A 19,965-nucleotide genomic window follows, 5' to 3' on the forward strand; every position below is an offset into this window, starting at 1 on the left:
CTACGACAAAGCCATGCTGTTGTAATAGCTGCAGTATGTGGTTTTGCATTGTCCTGCTGAAATACACAAGGCCTTCCCTGAAATAGACGTCATCTGGAAACCTTTATATACCTTTCAGCATTCATAGTGCCTTCCAAAACATACAAGCTGCCCATATCGTATGCACTTATGCACTCCCATACCGTCAGAGATGCTGGCTTTTGAACTGAATGCTGATAACACGCAGGAAGGTCTCCCTCCTCTTTAGCCCGGAGGACACGGCGTCCGTGATTTCCAACAAGAATGTCACATTTGGACTCACCTGACCATAGAACACTTTTCCACTTTGAAACAGTCCATTTTAAATGAGCCTTGGCCCACAGGACACAACGGCGCTTCTGGACCATGTTCACATATGGCTTCCTTTTTGCATGATAGAGCTTTAGTTGGCATCTGCAGATGGCACGGCAGATTGTGTTTACCGATTGTGTTTACTCTAAAACATCCCTTTTATAGCTAATCATGTTACAGACCTGATATCAATTAACTTAATTAATTGCTAGATGTTCTCCCAGCTGAATCTTTTCAAAATGTCTTGCTTTTTCAGCCATTTGCTGTCCCCATGCCAACTTTTTTGAGACCTTATTAATTTCTCTGTTGAAACATTATGTTATCTATGTTCCATTGTGAATAAAACATTTGATTAGAAAGTCTTTAGTTTTCATTTTAGACAAATTTAAAAAATGTCCCAACTTTTCCGGAATTCAGGTTGTATATATATATATATATTCAAATCTATTATTTCAAAATAAAGATTATTAAATCTTCTTGGACCTTGGAATTACCCATAATTTTACTGCAGCACAGGCATTATTATGTATTCTAAATTTAAAACACTAGATGGGATTGCTTTTCTATGTTTCAGCATCTAACTCACGTTGGCCGCCAGCTGAGAGGTCAGGGTTGCCACTTTCTCCTGAGAAGCGTCCAGCTCTCTTCGCAGTTTTCTGATTTGCTGTAGGAAAAGAAGTGGTTTCTCATTACAAACTTCAATGAGCTGTGCACTCAAGCAATGGAGAATAAACTGCTTTCATTTTCTTTGCTTAACTGTAACAAAAGAACCTAGTTATCAATCAGTGGCCTCAGGTAAGCACCCTGGCATGTAAGACTTTGAAGTACTTTTCAGTGCTTTCTCTTTTGTATTATACTAGAAGAGAGTGTGTGTAAAATGGGAAATTACCGTTGTATTTTGGACTGTTTGGCCCTTGATTGAGAAAAGAAAATACAATTAACTCTATGTTGCATGTTCGTACAAAATGCAGGTATAACCATGAAACAGGAATACATTCGTTTTTAGTAGTTACAGGAAAAGTTTAGCTGTTCGTTACATGTTAAGCATTACATGACACAGCATATATAAAAGTCTGCAGTCTTGGACAAATATGACAACAGGAGAGAGAATATTAATGGCACACAAACACAAAAGAAAGTGAAATCAAAGGAAAATCAGTGATCAAACGAACAAGAGTCCAAATCAAAGTGAACCTGAGAAATTATGGATGTGTATGTTAAAGATGTTTGTCCATGACTGTGTGTGAGCTAGTGAATAAAAGTGAATTATGTATATTGATATAAGAGTGTCTCATAAAATAATGCAACATAGGGTTAAATTTTCATTTTTTAAAAACACTTCAGACTTGACTTATAAGAATATGTGTGTTGCTGGTAAATGTATTGGTTTGGTTGTCTGATTCAATGAACCAACTGATGTTGGACTTTGTGAAAGTGTATCACTGTTTGACCTTTTATTGCTTTTACATGTTACCAATATCACAAATATAACTAGGAAACAAGATATTCTTACCTCAGAGTGGGCCTTCTCCTCCGTCTGTGGGAGAAAACAACAGTTAAAGGAAAATGAAAATGACCCAAATACAATACTGTATTACCAACATCCCAATAGCATTGTTTTCACATAACAATCTACAATCAGTGTTTCCTATTAGATCCAATAAGAAGAAAGAATTTAGAAGCCAAAATCCACACCAGCTCTTTGCAAACACTTAAAGGTAAATCACAAAGCCATACAAAATAACTAATGATCAGAATTTTGCCATTTGGATCAGATTTATGGTTACCCGTTAGTAGCAGCTGATTTGAAGCAAAACGTTAGACTGTTAGGGTTTGCATTATTAAAAAATATGAAGGTGAATACAAGCAGGCTTTCTGTATAACAAATTATTACCTTGTCTAAAAAGGCCAGCACCTGAAAGTGAGAAAATGTGTGTTCAAATAGTGGCAAAGTCACAATACTGAGCCACCTTAAGCCTCTGAGATGGGTCAACTACCGCTATAAATCTCGTCATTAGTCTTTATTCATAGCTTTGGTGAATAGTGGAGGTTAAGTATTCAACTTTGATGACTTTTCAAAGAAATTACTCTTTACAGTTATTAGTTTGTCAAGCTCAGGCAAATGGAAACAACATGTATGACGTTACGGTTATTCAGAGACTAGCAGTTAACTGATCTACAATGACTTTTAATACAGAAAGCAAGACTCAAGCAAGGAATATAATGTGTATCTATTATATTTTGAAAGAAAACCCAGCTCTAAAATGAAAAAAAAAAAAAAAAAAAAAAAGAATAAATATGAAAATATCAAACATAAAAATAAAAAGGCAAAATGTAAGCACAAATTAGTTAAAATAAATAACTGTAAAATAAAAATAAAATATACTCATAGAGTACAACGGGGCTAAAGGCACACCATAAGGAAAATCTGCTTTTTACTAACTGTAGTTTCTGTAAAAACTCAAAAATGTAGGAAAACTTGAACGGAAATATAAATCATTAATAAGATGTTTGTCTCAAAATATATTTGGTAATTTGAATGATTTGCATTTGCTACATAAATCTATAACTTAAGAAAAAAACATATAGATAGTTGTAGAATCGACTTTGCGTTGATGCGATTGCATCAAGGATCAGCAAAATTTCACTTGCATAGTGAAACGCAGATGCTTAACTGCTACGGTGAGTTTTTGTACCATCTAGTGGTTTCGAGAGAAATGAAATCAAAATAAAATCTGTGCCTTTAGCTCTGCTGTACGCTATATACTGTAAATAGTACTATTGATGTATTTGTGTAAAAAAAAAAATTAAATGAAGAAAAACAATACTGAGAGCAAGACTTGCTATTTTTTTGCAAAATTGAAATATGACTGATTAGTCAATCACAACTTTCTGTAGGAAGACTATAGCGTCACTCACCGCAGAATATAAAGATGATGTGCTCGAGACCAAAGACAGAGAAGAACCATGAACTGTACACAGAGCAGAACAACAAAATGGTAAAAATATTTGTTTTTAATGCATAAATACAGGTACATGCACAAATAGAAAAGGTATATCAATGTAAATAAATAAATACATTTTGTTAAAGGAAGTAACTGCAATGCTAACCTTCATCAGTGCTATCTCGGAAGGAGCCGGACCGGCTCATCCCGCGTGGCCGTTCCTCCAGTGAGGTGGCACTGCCGCCCAAAGTGTGTCCCTCCCCGTACAGCTCGAACGAGTCCTGTGCTGGAATACTGTTGGAGCGGCTCATACTGGTGCTGGGAAGATTATACTGTGACATACTGGTGGGACTCACTGCAACACAAATGTCACGAAATTATCATTTATCTCAATATCTGTTTATGGTGTAATGAGAAATCCAGAAATTGTAGGTGTTCTACTGTAAAGTATAAATCAGATATGATATATGTTTACATACACAAGTTTGAGTAGTGGTATTTGCCAGCGTTGGTGCTGGTTGTGCCCGGTGGTGAAAGTGGACTTCCTGTGTCCTGCAGACCTCCAGTGGAGTGAGAACGCAACCATTCCTTTCCTTCCTCATGTGATGTCTGTCTGGAGGATGGAGGGTACCTGAATGGAGGCAAATAGACTGTTTTAGCCATTCTATAAGGTAATATATTCCCAAAATGCAGTGGGTTTTTTTTTTTCCCCAAAATGTTTATGGGAAAATAAATGCAACTGTTGAGTCTATTAAACTAAAAGCACTAAATCTCCAGCTGTGACAGGGCGTAAAAATGATTAATACAATAAAACTTGATGATAATAACTGCCCACACAGTCTCGCATCCATTGTTCTGCGGTAATAGCTTTAGGCAGTGGGCAGACTTAGCATGCTTCAAAGACAGTTTCCATAAAACTAATGGAGATCACGTGGATCTGCCTGACTGGACTATCTTCAGTGCACACATCACTGCTGACCCGAGCCTTTAGTATTAAAATACCATACTGTGACCTGAATGATTTGCTCACATTGCGATTTAACTGTAAATAAAAGGTCACACGCATGTAGCATTTCCGCAGTTTATCTTTTATCATGACTGCAGAGTGACGGCTCTTTTATGGTTTGGACACAACAGTCTGATTTCATTTAAATGCTGCGCTTATCTCTGTGAATATTTAATTGCTTTTTAAGAGCATTATGTTGCTGTTTCTGTGGTTGTCTCTTGGTAAAAGCGTTAATAAATGGAAAACTAGTGAGTCACACAGCTTGACAGCCACTGTGGATATGTAAAAGATTTTGCCAACACTATCAGTGTTGTGGGTTGTTGTCAGTGTATTGCCAAAGTGTTCTAAGGTGTTACTTAAGGGTTCAGGTCAAAAGAGCCTATCCCCAAGTCTCTTGATATTCTAGTCTCTAAATAAGCCTACCGTTCAAAAGTTTGGTAAGATTTGTTAATATTTTTTAAAGAAGTCACTTTCTGTATTTATTTAATCAAAAATACAGTAAAACAGTAGTATTGAAAATATCATTAAAATTTAAAATAATTGTTTTCTATCTTTAAATATTTTAAAATGTAATTGATTCCTGCAATGGTAAAGCATTACTCTAGTCTTCAGTGTCATGTGATCCTTCAGAAATGAGTTTTGATCAGTTTAATGTGTCCTTGCTGAATGGTAGAGCAAGTCTACAGATTTTCTTCACTCATTTTCGAAATGTAATTCGCATCAAAAAGCCACATGATTTGAGGTATCATTCATGTCTGTAGCACAAATTGTACAGGATGATGTGCCAAAGTTTAGTATTTAGGGTTTGGGATTTTCAATCTCTAACTCTAAGTTTGAGTAATAATAATGATGCTTGCTTTAGCAAACACCACTAATACACAGATGTACACATGTACTGGGTGAGTGACACAAATTCAAAAGCTGCAGTTGATGAGAATATTAATGCTAGTTACTAGATGGAGGTGAGAACAGAAACAAAAACATATTTATGAGGACAATTACATGGATGGTGGTTATATTAGTACCTTAATCCCTTTTTGGGGAGAGTGTTTCTGTCAAGAGGCATGCTATTAAAACAGAAGAAAAAATAAGAGAGTTATCTACGACAAACAGGCAGTTTGATCATATCTTGACATAACTAGTAATCCATTATTTCATTAAACATATCATGTAATATGCCTTTTATAAATCAATACAATGTCATCTTTTCATTTAATTTATACCATATGGATATCTTCACTTACCCCTCAGACAGGGTAGACTTGACACTGCCTGTCCGGGTGACTTTTGGCCCATGGTGATGTGGGAGCGGCAGGTCTATGGACTCTGAGCTTGTGTGTAAACTAGTCATACTATGGCAGCTCAGTGTGTCTTTACTGCCTGCAGAGGAACTGCTGAGGTTTGGAGGCCAAGGCCGGGCATTAGAGGGCAGAGAGAGGCCTGATGCTGGACTAGAGGCCGGGGAGTCAGTGCCGAGGTCGGGCGTTTTGCCGTACAGCGGGCTACTGCCCCCGCTTTGCCCACCCATGCTGCCCAGACTACCTGTTCCTGAGGAGGGTGAATCCAGGCTGGCCTGCCGCGCCAGTGTGCCATGAGGACTGCCCAGTGCCGATGGGCATTTACCAGAGTCAGGGGTGCCAGGGGAACTGGGTTTACTGCTGGTCTTACTGCCAAACAACCTGGGCAAATTAAAAACAAGACAACAAATTGTTCGTAAAACCTTGCTTATGTAAATTGTCGCAATGAATTGAGTTGATTTCAGAAACGGTTTACGCAAAATTTGTTCCTTCATGAAAGAGGCCCTATGAATGTAATCTCACTTAAAAACAAAGTGTCATCTCTCAGTTGCCAGCATAATTTCACTGGTCAGCTTCTACTCCTTGCACATAATCAAATATGCTTTCAGTGGTGAATTTGCCCATGGTTATCACTGTATGGCTCCAGCAATAACAGGCAAGCATACACTTCGGCTTCATGGAGCAGAGCATGTAGACATGTTTTTAAATGGACACACCTAATAATATAGAGATCAGCGTTCTGGAAATATGCACACTCCATCTGCTTTAATCAGCGCTGAATTGAGTCTGATCAGAATGGCAAATCATGCTCCCTGAGGAGTGTTTCCATATAGGCACTTACATTCCATAACCACCAGGTGGCACTATGACCCTAATTCGTCTTGTGTGCAACTGTCCTCTGATGTAGGAGAGAGGTGCTAAGACAGACTGCTAAAGCTGCCATGTGATTTAGATTCTCAAAAATGGGTTGCAGGCTGTTATGAGACTCACAGACAGCAAAGTCACAGGCAACAGGGACATAAAATGCTAAATGCATTAAAAAAATGAAACTAACTGTATAATTGTGCAAATTAAACAGACTTAACTTTTTAAAGGCTTCCCTCATCTTTTGTTGTTTCTTATAAGCTAACCAAATTAGTCTAATTAGTCCAGATTAGCCAATGAGGGCAGGTTTCATAACAAGACCCCATCCTTGAAAACAATGAAAAAAACTAACAAAGAGTAAAAGAAAATATGAGCCAGACTACATTAAACACAATTTTAGCATACTGCAGAGGACAGACATATATTGTTCTGACCACAGTTTTATTTTGTGCAGTATTACGCTGCTTGTAATGAAATCATCAGAATTCAAGAGACATTTAGAAACTCAAACTGACAATTTTCCTATACAGCTTATGTTACGCTTAATAAATTTGCACATTTTTTGGCCTATGTCATTTTTTTTTCTTTTGCTACTACATGGGTCATCCCTTAATGTTCATTGTGAAATCTAGCTGTGAAGCAAAACCAGTTGAGAACCACTGATTTAAAGTAGATTACATCCTTCTCTATTCATCAGATTATTTGTGGGCTGCTGACAAGATTTCAGATCGTCTAATGGTGGCTGGGGGAAATACAAGAGTAAGACAGAAGGCTATGACTATGACTAAAGCAATGAACTCCATAATCCATCACAAAATTTCCTGGATCTCTGAGGTAAGCCTAAACTCACTGGTGGATCAAATCAGCAATACAGAGCAGCCTGAGGCAGCTCACTTCTATCTCACATACTTAGTGAGGAAACATGCTGGAACGCTCCTCCATGCTGGCCAAGAGGTCACGACATCACAGGAGTGAGCCAAACCACAAAAAGCAATTGTTCTTTCTTACTGTCTGCCTTTGTCCATTTGTCTCAAGCTAACTGCCTACTTTGCTTTCATATTTTAGTCTTATCTCTGCTTATGTCTGCCTTGTGTCATCTTTGTCTAACTTTTCTTGTCCTCCCATTACCCCAGTCATTTTATTCAGAAAGAAAGTCGGTTACCTGCGGAATGTGGGGGATGCAATGTCTGGGTATTTGGAGCCTGGCTGTCTGAGTCCCGATTGGGTGGAAGTGGGACTGGATTTGGGGGAAGTGGACAACCCCGTTCCCTCCTGATCCGACCCTGCCACTTTCTCTTTATCCGTTTGGTTGATGGTGATGGGACTAGAACGTCCTGACCCTACTTTCCCAGGGTCTCTTCTCTTTGTGCTGGTTGGGGTTCCTACCACCCCTCCACTACCTCCCGCAGACTTTCCGCTGACATTAGAATCAATGCTGCTAGAGCTGGAACGATGCCCGCTGCGGCCCACCACGCTGCTTCCCCCACTAGATGACTTTGCCGGTCTAGGAAGGGAGCGATACTGGAGTGGAACCTTGGAGCCTCCACAGCCTAACAAAACGGCATCATCCTGGTGTTGAGCACCATCGAGACTAGTCTTCCGCTCATTGCCGATACCTGCACCCTTCCCAATGCCTGCAGACTTGGGTACCTTGCCTAGAGTTGCAGAGCCACTGGTCAGAGTGGCCCCACTGGCTGTGATGAGGGCTCCGGCGGGACCTGGAATCTTCTTAAAGCCGAAGGAGCTTGTGGTAGGCGGACGACCAATGCCTGAGGGTGGCTTCTTCCCTTCATCTCCACTGCTTTTGCCTGCATCTGATGGTGAACGCTGGATGCTTGGGCTCTTAGATGGGGCCTTGCCCTTCTCAGATGCCTTGGCATCATCCGTTTTACCTGTCAGCAGAAAGATGTTTGTTATTGCACTGGTACCTCCTGCTCAATCATTCAATACTCCTGGCCAGGGGTGGCCAGTTTTTTGCAAATAATTTCACAACCCAATCATTCATCACCAGTACAATGCAAAGCCACTCTGCCAAACACTGTTGTGTTCTAGCCAATAGCACTTTTTTGCACAAATCAGCAATCAGCACAGATAGGGTACTCTAAGCCAAAATTACTTGTTCCTGCTGAGTGTCCCAAAAAAGTAGCTTGACAGAGCTTCAGCTACAAAAGTTGGCTGAGATAACGAAAAAGACTCCCTTAAACAGTCCCTTAAAGCTGTCAAAAAACTCATCTCTTTTTGATTTTACCTTCTCTTTGAAGCTACACTAAGCAATTCTTTGGAATACTATGCATAAAATGTCCCAACTGACAGATATCACTGATATGCCCTTGGTTTTGTAACAAGCAAAAAGGAATTATTTTCTTTCATGCTTCCCTGCAGGAACTTGTGGGCTCCATTTTGAAAGTTCCCTGAGAGAACTGCCATTTTTGAAAGGGTACCTAAAGGTTTTCTGCCAGTGTCTCTCTTACCCCTTTTCCACCAATGCAGTTTGAGTTCTGGTTCAGAGCCAGAGCCAGAGCCAAGTTTCAAATCAGTTCTTTGTCTTTCGACACCCAAAGCACCAGCTCTGAACCAGGAAAAGTAGTTCGTAAGTAGCACCAAAACATTGCTGGTCTAGAAGTAAGAACCACTTGCGTCAGGGGCTGGGGGTGGGGCTACCGTGACCAATAGAAACTTGTGACCACCATTTTTTAAATAGCAGCTAATCGAGCTAATAGCGGCTCGATTGTAATCTCTGTCTATACAAATTAAGGAGAGCTGCACGAACATTGTCGCCGTGTTTGGATGGCAATATAGGTTCGCAAAGCCACAACATTGTTGGTGTGTTTGTGTTTGCCGCTGCCGGGAAAGATGAGACGGATACAGTGACGTAAGACCTGGCTTTGTGGTGGCTCTCTAGCCCGTGGAAAGGCTTCCGGTTCTTAGAAGGCTCACCAGTCGAACCAACTCCAAACCGGCAATAGCTCTAACTCTGAACTAGCCCGGTTCATGTTGGTGAAAAAAGGGGTATCTGAGAAACCACAAATGGTACTACAAGTATCTTTTCATATTTACAATGTACAACTGTATGAGATTTTGATACCTGGTGTTTTGAGAGAACTGGATGAGCCTTTGGTCCGTGGTGGTGTGATGCCAACCTGGGCACTCATGCCCCTCCTCCAGGAGCCTGTTTGAGACATGGGCAAACCTGTCTTCTGGCCAACGTCCTCACCCTGACATGAAGAAGAAGGGGATGAAGTCTTCCACTTGCAGGAAGGATCCATACCTGGCTCCATCTCTTCATCAACCTTCTTCAGATCCTCAGCACCAGCCCAGCTGCTACCATCCTGCTCGGTATGTCTGTGCGTATCTTTATTTGACTGTGAATCACACAGAAACACAGAATATAGTGCACACACAGTAATTTCACATTGGCAATCCATCTGACAGATGGCCAAACTTTTCTTACTAGCCAAAGCAAAATGTCCAAAACTCTCAATCTGTTCAATCTGCTGTGGCCTACTGACAGACTGCTGATACAAAGCTATTTATAAAAAAGTGTGTGTGTGAGGAGAAAAAATACATAAGACTAGAGCCTATGCACACCTGTGCTGCTTTGCTCTTGCGGGATGAGATGCCGGAATATGTGGGTGGATTCAGATCGTCAGTGCCGATGTTATCTAAAGTATCACTCAAACCACTGCTGACCGAACTACTGTCATCCCAGCTGTAGAGACAGAAAGAAAAGTGTTAAAATATAAGCATAAACAAAAACACCTTAAATTTGGGGGGCTTCCTATTCCCAAAAGCATCACTAAGCTCATACTTAATGTAAGTATCTAGGAACTAGAATATCATTGAGACTTGAGGGTGGGTTCTTTTGACTTGGGCCAGTAAGCAAACAACTAGCAACCACCCAGAAACACCTTAGCAATCGTTCAGCAATGTGCTACAAATCACTGAAATCTTATTGGTCAAAAATCCCACTCCACATGTATGCTAAACATAAAATATGTTCATCATGCAGCATTATTGCTTTCACTGTGCAAAGATAATTAATTACTTGTCATGCCTGGTTAGGATATAGTGTATCATTTTTAAATTGAATTAGGACAATTCTGATTTAAGAACATTTTTTCCCCCTTGTGACAAGACCCATTTGTGCTTTGTTTGGTTTTTCGAGGTTTTATCTTTTGGAAATATTTAGAGAAAGTTTGTGCCCACAAGATTTGTCTTTGATTAGACCTTTCCAAACATTCATCACAAGAACCAGGACTGAAAATATGATTGCAATACACCTTCATTCATATTTCAAGGCCCAATATTGTTGACTCACTGTCACTATCTTATTCATATTATTTCACTTAATTAGTCTTCTCTGCTTCAATTCTCATTAACTATTGACAATATTTCTCTTTTCCCCAGTCCTTACGTTTTCATTCTACTCCATTTACCAGACTGTGTCTAATTAATGAAGGAGCTTTGACACCCTCGACTTTGTTGACCCAGTTGAAAATCCAAGAGGAAAGCTGAGTGAGAATGCATATGAAGTTATTATTACTGCCAAAGCAGAATTATACAGACTTGTGTAACATGTCCCAGTCAACTGCAAAGTAATTTTCTGTCTATTACACCAGATAAATCATATACTGAAATGTATCACCTACTGTCTTTCTCCTGTGTTGCTAAGCGAGTCCTGTTTGATCATGTGTGTGGACGCATATGTCCTCATATTTAATGAACTCTTCAGATCTGATTATATTTTGTATTCAACTCTCTGATGACTGGTGGCTATTTGTTGTTCGGCTCTACAGACTAAATTGACAGCTATACTGACATGAAATCCTTTTAGACAAGACAAAGAGAAACATCCTGGCATTTACCGACATCGTCTGACATAAGAGATCACTGAAATATTCAAACCTTTTTCCTGATGTCAATATCTACAGTTCAATTATTCATATCGATTCTAAGATTCTGAGTAATGCTTGCAGAACTACGTTGGCATCTAAAATTCAATATATTCATGTCTACCCAGGAGACGTGCATGTCCAGGACATTTAGTCTTCTTCTTGAAATGTTTGACGAGCTAGTATAGATTCCCTCTTCACTTTTATAATGTATGCAGGGCAGAGCGAGAAAGAAAGAAAACTTTGAGAGGCTGAAAGCGACTGGATAATAATTGTGAGAGACCCCGCAGGGCTCTTAACACCAGCATGTGGGTGTTTCTGAAGATTCTTGCATTAGAAAGAGGCTCGGTGGGTGCGAGTATGTGCGCAATCACTCTAAAAATATCATTATTGATTTTTCAACATCCTTGTTTCTCCCTTATTTAACTTCAGGAGCACTTGACACATTTAACTTGAGATCTGATACTGTTATACAATAATGTAAATTAAAGATTAGAGATGAGGAAACTTAAAGTCTATTATACAACAGATTTTTCTAAAGTCTGATTGGACGAGTTGAGCATCTGAAGCCACTGTAAAAAGCTGATATACTGTATGCAAATATTTTACTGCACAAAAAGCAAGCTGCCACGTAACAAACAGTCAACAGTTAGACAAATTAACCATACTTGGCAGAAAATTATTTAATTTGATTATTGTTTTATTATTAAAAACTTTCATTATATTGCTGTTGCCACCACCACTTCTGCTTAATTTAAAACTTTAAAACAACATTTTTTAAAAGTATCCAGTTTGATGATGTTCGGCTTTCTGTTTGGCAACCATTTACACTTTATTGAACATTTTTAAAATATTAAATTACAAAAAGAATTTGCACTTTTATTGGAAAATGTGTATTTAATCTAAATTTAGTTCTGTGATCAATGCTTTGATAGCATTCTGGTATCTTTCTCCATTAGCATCCAACTGAAACAAATACCATTAACTATTTCTCAACAACTTCTCAAGAATCATACCAATGAAAGATATTTCTCATTCACCAAATGCTATTCATCTTCTAGTCATTAAACTATTATAGAAAAAGGATACGTCTAATGATCATGATTGTGATTCCATCATTTAAGAGAGCAAATACAATGAACTGGAACTGCAATATCAAGCATCAAAATCTATTAATAACATCAACAATGGTTGTGCTTGTCTGAACTACACATTAAATGACACTATTCAAGAGTGAAATGGCTGCAGTATCCAATGACTTTACACACATTAGCTGCTAATTCTTTAACACCTGGCTAGAGTTATTGACTTGTTGGTGCTATGATGTGCTGGTAGTCCTGAGTTCAGACTAATGTTAAATGAAGCGTAACACTGCAAGTGGACCACCAACACAAATCAATAACCACCAAACACCATTCTAGGCCAGTTGACAATTTCCCCTAATACGCACTCTACTGAAACCTTACCTGCCTGAGAGCTTTCTAGGGCTTCTTCTTTGCATTTACCCTCCCACAATGCAATAGTAAACATCTGAAACTGTGGTACTCAATCTTAGTTGGGCATCCTTTGCCAGTTGGACACTTTTTGGCAAGGGCTCACTGATTCAGGTCACCTTGACAGTCTTGTTTCCACACACCTATGTCCCCGCTGAGTGTGCCCACTGTTTTGAGAGTGACATCAGCAGGAAAAGAGCACAGTCACTGTTATACAGCCAGAATGGTGACTAAACCTCCACTTCTTGTGACTTCACAGGATACTGCAAGTAGGAAATACATGATCTAATTTTGGGTGTTGGTGTTAAAAACTTTTGGGGTTTGAATGTTTCATATTCTCAAAATCTTGAGTTTTGAGAATTAATACCATTAATATGGACACCGTTTCAAATATATATTTGTGGTAATTGACCATGAGAAATGAAATGTGACAAATTTTATACTGTATATTGAAGCACATTGTCAATGGTAAAATGAGCTGGGAATGAGTTCCCTCTAGTGCAGTTTGAGATTACATGGCTTTAAAGTCAGATTTAAAAAAAAATGACTGTTTAAAAGTATTACCCTTTTTCTTCACTTAGAAGCAAATATTATCTTCTTATGCAAATTCAGCTAAATATAATGATTGTTCACCAAAACACAAGGTGAATTACTTAAAATGTCAATTAATGCTTATTAGTGAATAATTGAATTAATGAATAATTACCTCAACATTTGGCTTTTTAGATTGAAATTTGTCACAGTTAATTCAGCAGAACAGTCTTAGGGCGACTGTCAGTGAATATCTAGGGTGGTACATTGCTCTTGAGAAATGTGACGCCCTAAACAGACAGTAGCGGATTCTGGAATAGGCAATATACACTAGGCAGGTTAGTTAGTTAGGACGTCTACATTCTCTGCATTCAGTGAGACAAACACTTCTTACTTGAAGGGTTAGTTCACCCAAAAATGAAAATAATGTTATTTATTACTCACCCTCATCCCGTTCCACACCTGTAAGACCTTTGTTAATCTTCGGAACACAAATTAAGATATTTTTGTTGAAATCCGATGGCTCAGTGAGGCCTCCATAGCCAGCAATGACATTTCCTCTCTCAAGATCCATTAATGTACTAAAAACATATTTAAATCAGTTCATGTGAGAACAGTGATTATATTAATATTATAAAGCGACGAGAATATTTTTGGTGCACCAAAAAAACAAAATAACGACTTATATAGTGATGGCCGATTTCAAAACACTGCTTCAGGAAGCTTTGGAGTGTTATGAATCAGCGTGTCGAATCAGCGGTTCGGAGCGCCAAAGTCACGTGATTTCAGAAGTTTGGCGGTTTGACACGCGATCCGAATCATGATTCGATACGCTGATTCATTACGCTCCGAAGCTTCCTGATGCAGTATTTTGAAATCGGCCATCACTATAATAAGTCGTTTTTTTTTTTTTTTGCCGCACCAAAAATATTCTCGTCGCTTTATAATATTAATATTGAACCACTGTACTCACATGAACTGATTTAAATATGTTTTTAGTACATTAATGGATCTTGAGAGAGGAAATGTCATTGCTGGCTATGGAGGCCTCACTGAGCCATCGGATTTCAACAAAAATATCTTAATTTGTGTTCCGAAGATTAACAAAGGTCTTATGGGTGTGGAACGGCATGAGGGTGAGTAATAAATGACAGAATTTTCATTTTTGGGTGAACTAACCCTTTAACCACTGCTTTTTTTACAGGGCCATGTATGTTGTCCATTCCAATCATTCTTATTTAAACTGAATTGTAGATACCTAGCAGATTTTCTGAGCCTTGTCCTGTGCTTTACTTCACTGTCCCATTTCACATACTGTAGGCTGCTATCTGTATGCATAATAATATCTATGAAAAAAGTCTCTTTACCTGCTAAAAGCCAGTCCAAGTTAAATGAATTCAAGCACTAAATTGTGGAGAAAGCAGCAGACTACCAAAATATGGCATACTTTACTGGAGCTGTACAACATGATTCCATTGTGATTCAGTATAGTTTTTATAAAAACAGTCAGACTTAATGCTGCTAACGGGATAAAGACTCCAGAGAGCTGCCCTAGAAGCTTGCCCATATGGGTTGAATATTTTATTCTTTTCTGTGCTGTCATATCTGTGATGTGACTGACAGTTGGACCAGGGTGACATGCTGCCTCTGGACCATGTCTTTAGACACCGGTCCATTTATGACAGCAATCCCAGTCAAAACGGCTGCAATTTTTGCCTTTCACTTGAAACATATACATAAAACGTGTTTCTGACCATTGATTCTAGCACCTGTGTTTGGTTGGTTGAATATCAACCACGGATTATTGTTTTTTTTTTTTTTATTAAAATGCCTCGCAGTATGAGTGGCGGCATTCGCTTTACTTTAACTCGATGTTCAGTGCAGATGTCCATTCAAGCATATAGTAATATTCTCATGCAATATTCAGTGTTGAAAGAACCATGAAACAATAACACTCAATAAAGCCATATTTTGGTTCCAACGTGTATCAAAACAAATCAATTTCTTGATCACTAGCTGTGCCCATTGGTCTGTTAAATATATTTCGTGCTGTGGCTTAATTATGGCAAAGCAACATGTTTTCAGGGGAAATTAACCATCATCTGTATGGTTGCATAACAGTCCTACAACTGAATCCATTCAAATGCAGTCTTTTAAGAGCATGTAGCCATTAGCCATTCATTTTCTTCTATAAATCAAGTTAAACCCAAACACTAAAGTTCAATAATTCAACGATTAGCATATAAAGTCTTAAGGCCACAACACCATGTTAATTCTTTTTATGACATTCATTGCAAAGAGAATTATCTACAGAAACAATATTTGCAATCCAATGGTTCCCAAAGGGAAAATGTACAACATTTAGCAGTCTTTGAATGTTGACACTGATATAAAGACACAATGCACAACATAAAGAATAACCCAGTTTAACACAGTAAATCTTAATAATGAAAACAAAGTATTTTGTATTAATGTAAAGTTAATATCTAGAGCTTTAGCTTTACATTAAACCAAACAGTGACAAGCCTGTTAGAGTCACCAATATACCAAAGTATGTCCCAAAACCAGTGACTGATGACTACCAAATCAGGTGAAAGGGTGAACACTAACTCACCGCCCTACGATTGATGCTGTCTGGCTTTCTGCAAGCTGCCCGTGTCATGCTGTAGCTCCAGGGGAGGAAGAAAAAGCAAAGGAGAGAGGAAAAAAAGAAGGGGAAGAAGATGGAGGAAGAATGCAACCCACCTGCTTGGTTCCGAAACACAGGCTGGAGGGAAAACAGAGACATCTCACCACTTCTTACAGCTCCACCCCACCCCCCACACCTCACCCCTCCCCAGGGCCCATCATGCACTCTGAGAAATGCTTCAGACATCCTCAACCAACTGGGGCGTTGCCAGAAGACACAGACTCCAATCAAAGTCAGAGTCAGGGTCAAACTTGAAGTTGCATGCCGGGGAACACAAGGAAAATTATGCACAATGACCTTTATGTGCTGATACTTTGGAAACTAGAAATATCTGACTCATATTTATAAATTAAATAAATGCATAGTGGCCTTAACAAGATGCGTCATTCAAAGTAAAAAAAAAAAGTGAAATGTACTTCAGCTGTTATATTTTTACAGCTTAATCAAATCAGTTTCAATGAAATGACCTTGTGGAGGCAGAGTATGACAATGCCATCTCTTATGAAATCAGGGACAGACAAACGTCACTCCACTAGCTTGAAAAAGTGTTCGACTTCTGCATTGCAGAGGAAACCGACAACCAGCCGCCACCAAAATCTGCAGACCTGAGCTGCAGATACACCCCTTTACTTCTGGAAATCAATACACTGGCACCACTGAGGGATGTAGAGGCTCTGTTTCTCAAACAGACAAATCCACAATCACAGAGGCAGTCAACTGCATTCTTGATTATATGACATAAAATATGCAGAAAGGACAGTTGATGAACATAAATGAGGATCACCACACGCGCACGTTGGGTTTCCATGTTTTATGGGGATTTTCCATAGACAAAATGATTTTTATATTGTACAAACTGTATATTCTATCCTCTTACACTGACCCTACCCATCAAAGAAAAAACTTTCTGCATTTTTTCAGTTAGTATGATTTATAAGCTGTATCCGTCCACCAAAAAGGATGGATGGATGGATGTACAAGTTAAATAGGCAGATAGATAGATAGATAGATAGATAGATAGATGGATAGATAGCATAAATGAGTATATAGCTGACTTTATACTGAAGGATATAAATCCTTTGCAAGAGGATCTTCATAATTAGGAACTTTGTCATCAAAAAGTTTGAAAACCCTTGAGTTAGGCATTATATAATGTAGTAATGTAGGCCGGTTATCTGTTTGGGCACTAATGAAACCTCTTGTTTGTTTATGCGGACAGTGTTTCTGTTTACATCCCCAGGGAAATGATCAATCCTAATACTCCATTACTTACTGACTTTGAGCAGTGTTTGTCACTAGCAGAGTATTCCTATTAAATTCATTATCTAAACAGATGCACATTATCTGCATGAAGAAGTCAGTATGAATCCTAAAATCGCAGACAGTCTACAATCTGAGGAAGAATTGCTTAATTCTTTTATCATTTGTTCTAGAAAAACATGCAGATTGTTTTGGCATAGATGGAGGGGTAATGGTTCAACCATGCACCTGTATTGATCAGGACCAGCACATCAGAAACGTCTAATGGTGGTAAAAATGGCCATGTCGGAGCTGGTATTTCTGATTCATATCCAATTTGCAACACTGTACAATGGCAGTAGACTTGTACATAGACTTGACTCCCAACTGATTCTAGTACAGTTTGCTGTTAGCATGTTGCTAAGCTAGTTTAATTCAAAGCGAATTACAAATGAGGAAGTACAAAAAACACATAGTACACCTGAATTTTGGGTGGAATAGTCCATTTGCAACATATTGAACAATTTGTATTCACACTTTTCAGTATGGAAAATGAAATATAAGTTTATAATCTACAGTGGATTGCAAATCTTAAAAGGCGGCATCATTTTGCCTAAAAGTGCTGTCTAGGTTGGCAGCTCACTAAGTTTTGAAACAGAGCTAATGTGTCCACATCAAGTTTAAAGGCTTGTTCACATCAAGAATGATAACTATAAAGATAACTATAACAAAAAATATATTAGCGTCCACACCAATGCACGATAACATTCTGTTTATGATAAGCGCACTGCAGTTGTTGTCTGCCACTTTAAATGCTTGAGCTCTTTAAAGCAGGATGGATTCTGATTGGCTGTCAATGTTTTTATAATTTCATCAGCTGAAAAAAATAAAACAAAACAAAAACACTGAATGTGATTCCAATGACATTGTTTCTCTGTGCCGTTACGGTTATAGTTGTGCCATGGAGTCTGCTATTCTTTTACATTTAGAACGATTTTTAGAACTATATCTTTATAGTTATTATCCTTGATGTGAATGGGCCTTAAGGCCCCATTTACACTAGTGCGTTTTCGTTTTAAAACAGTGTTTTAAAATGAAAACAATCCTTGTCTACCACAGCTTCCACAGCATTTCAGAAACGATCTCCATCTACACGGCCGAAAACGCATGTCACATGACCGTTCATGCACACTGGGCATATGCGTACAAGTGTAAACAGCTGCCTCTTGCGCATGTAGGCAGCTGCAGTATTAAAAAAATGCAGAATTTAACTGCACAATGTGCTGCTAAAAATGACAACAAAGCCAGCAAAGATTGTAGTTCAGTCTCCATGTTATTGTTTACACAGTCATCAAGGATACACAGAGTGAACGTGGGCAGCCACGCCATCGTTTTCAAAAGCCTCCGCTTTCAAAAGTGTCTATTTTCTAGGGTCAAAAACGTTGGAGTAGTGTAAACGACAGGTGTAAAAGTTCTGCGTTTTAAAAACGAAAATGCACTAGTGCAAACAGGGCCTAAGTCTTACAGTCCTACATAAACTTAGAATTAAAGAGACAAAGGACAAAAGGGAATAGTGAAATACTGAGGCAGCACTCTTCAGGGTTTATCCCAGGTGAGAATGCAATAATTACTCTGCTCTTCTGTAAATGCTTGTGGCTGAAGTTCAAAACTTAAAAGTGCTGAACAACAAAATCAGTATCTGAGCAGCTTTCTCTGTTTAGTTACTATTTAACATCCCTGGAGTTCGAGTTAGAAGAGAGGCGATTTACATAGACGCACCAACAAACTTTGTATATTGCAAATAATGATGGATTAGTCAGAAAATGCTCAAGAGTAAACAAAATGTTATTAACCCGTTACCATTGTGGAAAGAAACCATGTTGGATGACCTTAAACTGTCTAGAGTCAGATTATGGTGGATTTGGTGGACTTTGATTGATAGCTTGAATGCAGCAGGAAAGAAACACAACCCAGAAGGCTGGCAGGGGGTCTTATATGGGGAGCCATGAAGGATATGGTCGGATATTGCAAAGTGTTACTGGAGACTTCAAATATATAGACAAACATACTCCTGGAAAAAGGGTATCAAAAGCACCTATCAACTTTTTAATCAGCAATTTATCACTTTTATAAATTTAAACACACATTATCTAGTTGATGTTTTTTCTTCTAATACAAATAATGTTTTTGACCCATGTTTTAAAAAAAGAGGTATCTGTCAAGCACTTCTTTGAGCTAAACTGGTCTTCAGCTGGATTCTGAAGGTGAAAATATTACCAATCCATCAATTATGGATATTTTTTATTATTATTTATGACAATTTTTCAACCTTTGTTCAAAGATGTGGTTTGTGATATTTTTTAATCTTTTTAGTCTTTTTATTCTAGTGGTAAAGAATCAATAATCAGTTAAAGAAGCAGCTTTGGGAAACAGGGCAAGAATATTCATTCATTTGTGAAGTGGGCAAATGAATCTCAATTAGTAAGTGATTTCCTGCACCAAATGAGATGACCATCTATAACCTGAAACATCTCCATGGCTCCATTTTACTGTGATGAATGAAGGTGCAGGAGTCTGAATCATTTTCAGTTTGGAATAACAGACATATGTATTAAAATACTGAAACACCCACAAAATCTCTTCTGTCTAATAGGAATCTTTGTCAATGACTGTAAAAT

The 19,965-nt window shown here is 38.5% G+C and overlaps 2 protein-coding genes across 6 annotated transcripts in view; one reads left to right on the forward strand and one right to left on the reverse strand.

Annotated features, from left to right (window-relative positions):
* LOC127510966 (fish-egg lectin-like) overlaps positions 1–19,965 on the forward strand; it is a 736,337-nt gene that overhangs the window by 402,558 nt on the left and 313,814 nt on the right. The gene's annotated exons all lie outside the window — the stretch shown is intronic.
* Positions 1–19,965, reverse strand: part of nav3 (neuron navigator 3) — a 169,423-nt gene that overhangs the window by 28,072 nt on the left and 121,386 nt on the right. For 3 of the 5 annotated variants that reach the window (XM_051891151.1, XM_051891147.1, XM_051891146.1), the window contains exons 13-24: positions 10,032–10,152; positions 9,529–9,805; positions 7,606–8,335; positions 5,526–5,960; positions 5,307–5,348; positions 3,755–3,906; positions 3,442–3,630; positions 3,250–3,302; positions 2,225–2,245; positions 1,844–1,867; positions 1,220–1,243; positions 917–994 (exon numbers count right to left, since the gene is read on the reverse strand). In XM_051891151.1, coding sequence (XP_051747111.1) covers positions 917–994; positions 1,220–1,243; positions 1,844–1,867; positions 2,225–2,245; positions 3,250–3,302; positions 3,442–3,630; positions 3,755–3,906; positions 5,307–5,348; positions 5,526–5,960; positions 7,606–8,335; positions 9,529–9,805; positions 10,032–10,152 — 2,146 coding nt within the window. The remainder of the gene's footprint in view (positions 1–916; positions 995–1,219; positions 1,244–1,843; positions 1,868–2,224; positions 2,246–3,249; positions 3,303–3,441; positions 3,631–3,754; positions 3,907–5,306; positions 5,349–5,525; positions 5,961–7,605; positions 8,336–9,528; positions 9,806–10,031; positions 10,153–19,965) is intronic. The other 2 variants (XM_051891150.1, XM_051891148.1) reach the window with 1 other exon arrangement.

Source organism: Ctenopharyngodon idella, chromosome 4 (genome assembly GCF_019924925.1).
Source record: "Ctenopharyngodon idella isolate HZGC_01 chromosome 4, HZGC01, whole genome shotgun sequence".
Taxonomy (NCBI): domain Eukaryota; kingdom Metazoa; phylum Chordata; class Actinopteri; order Cypriniformes; family Xenocyprididae; genus Ctenopharyngodon; species Ctenopharyngodon idella.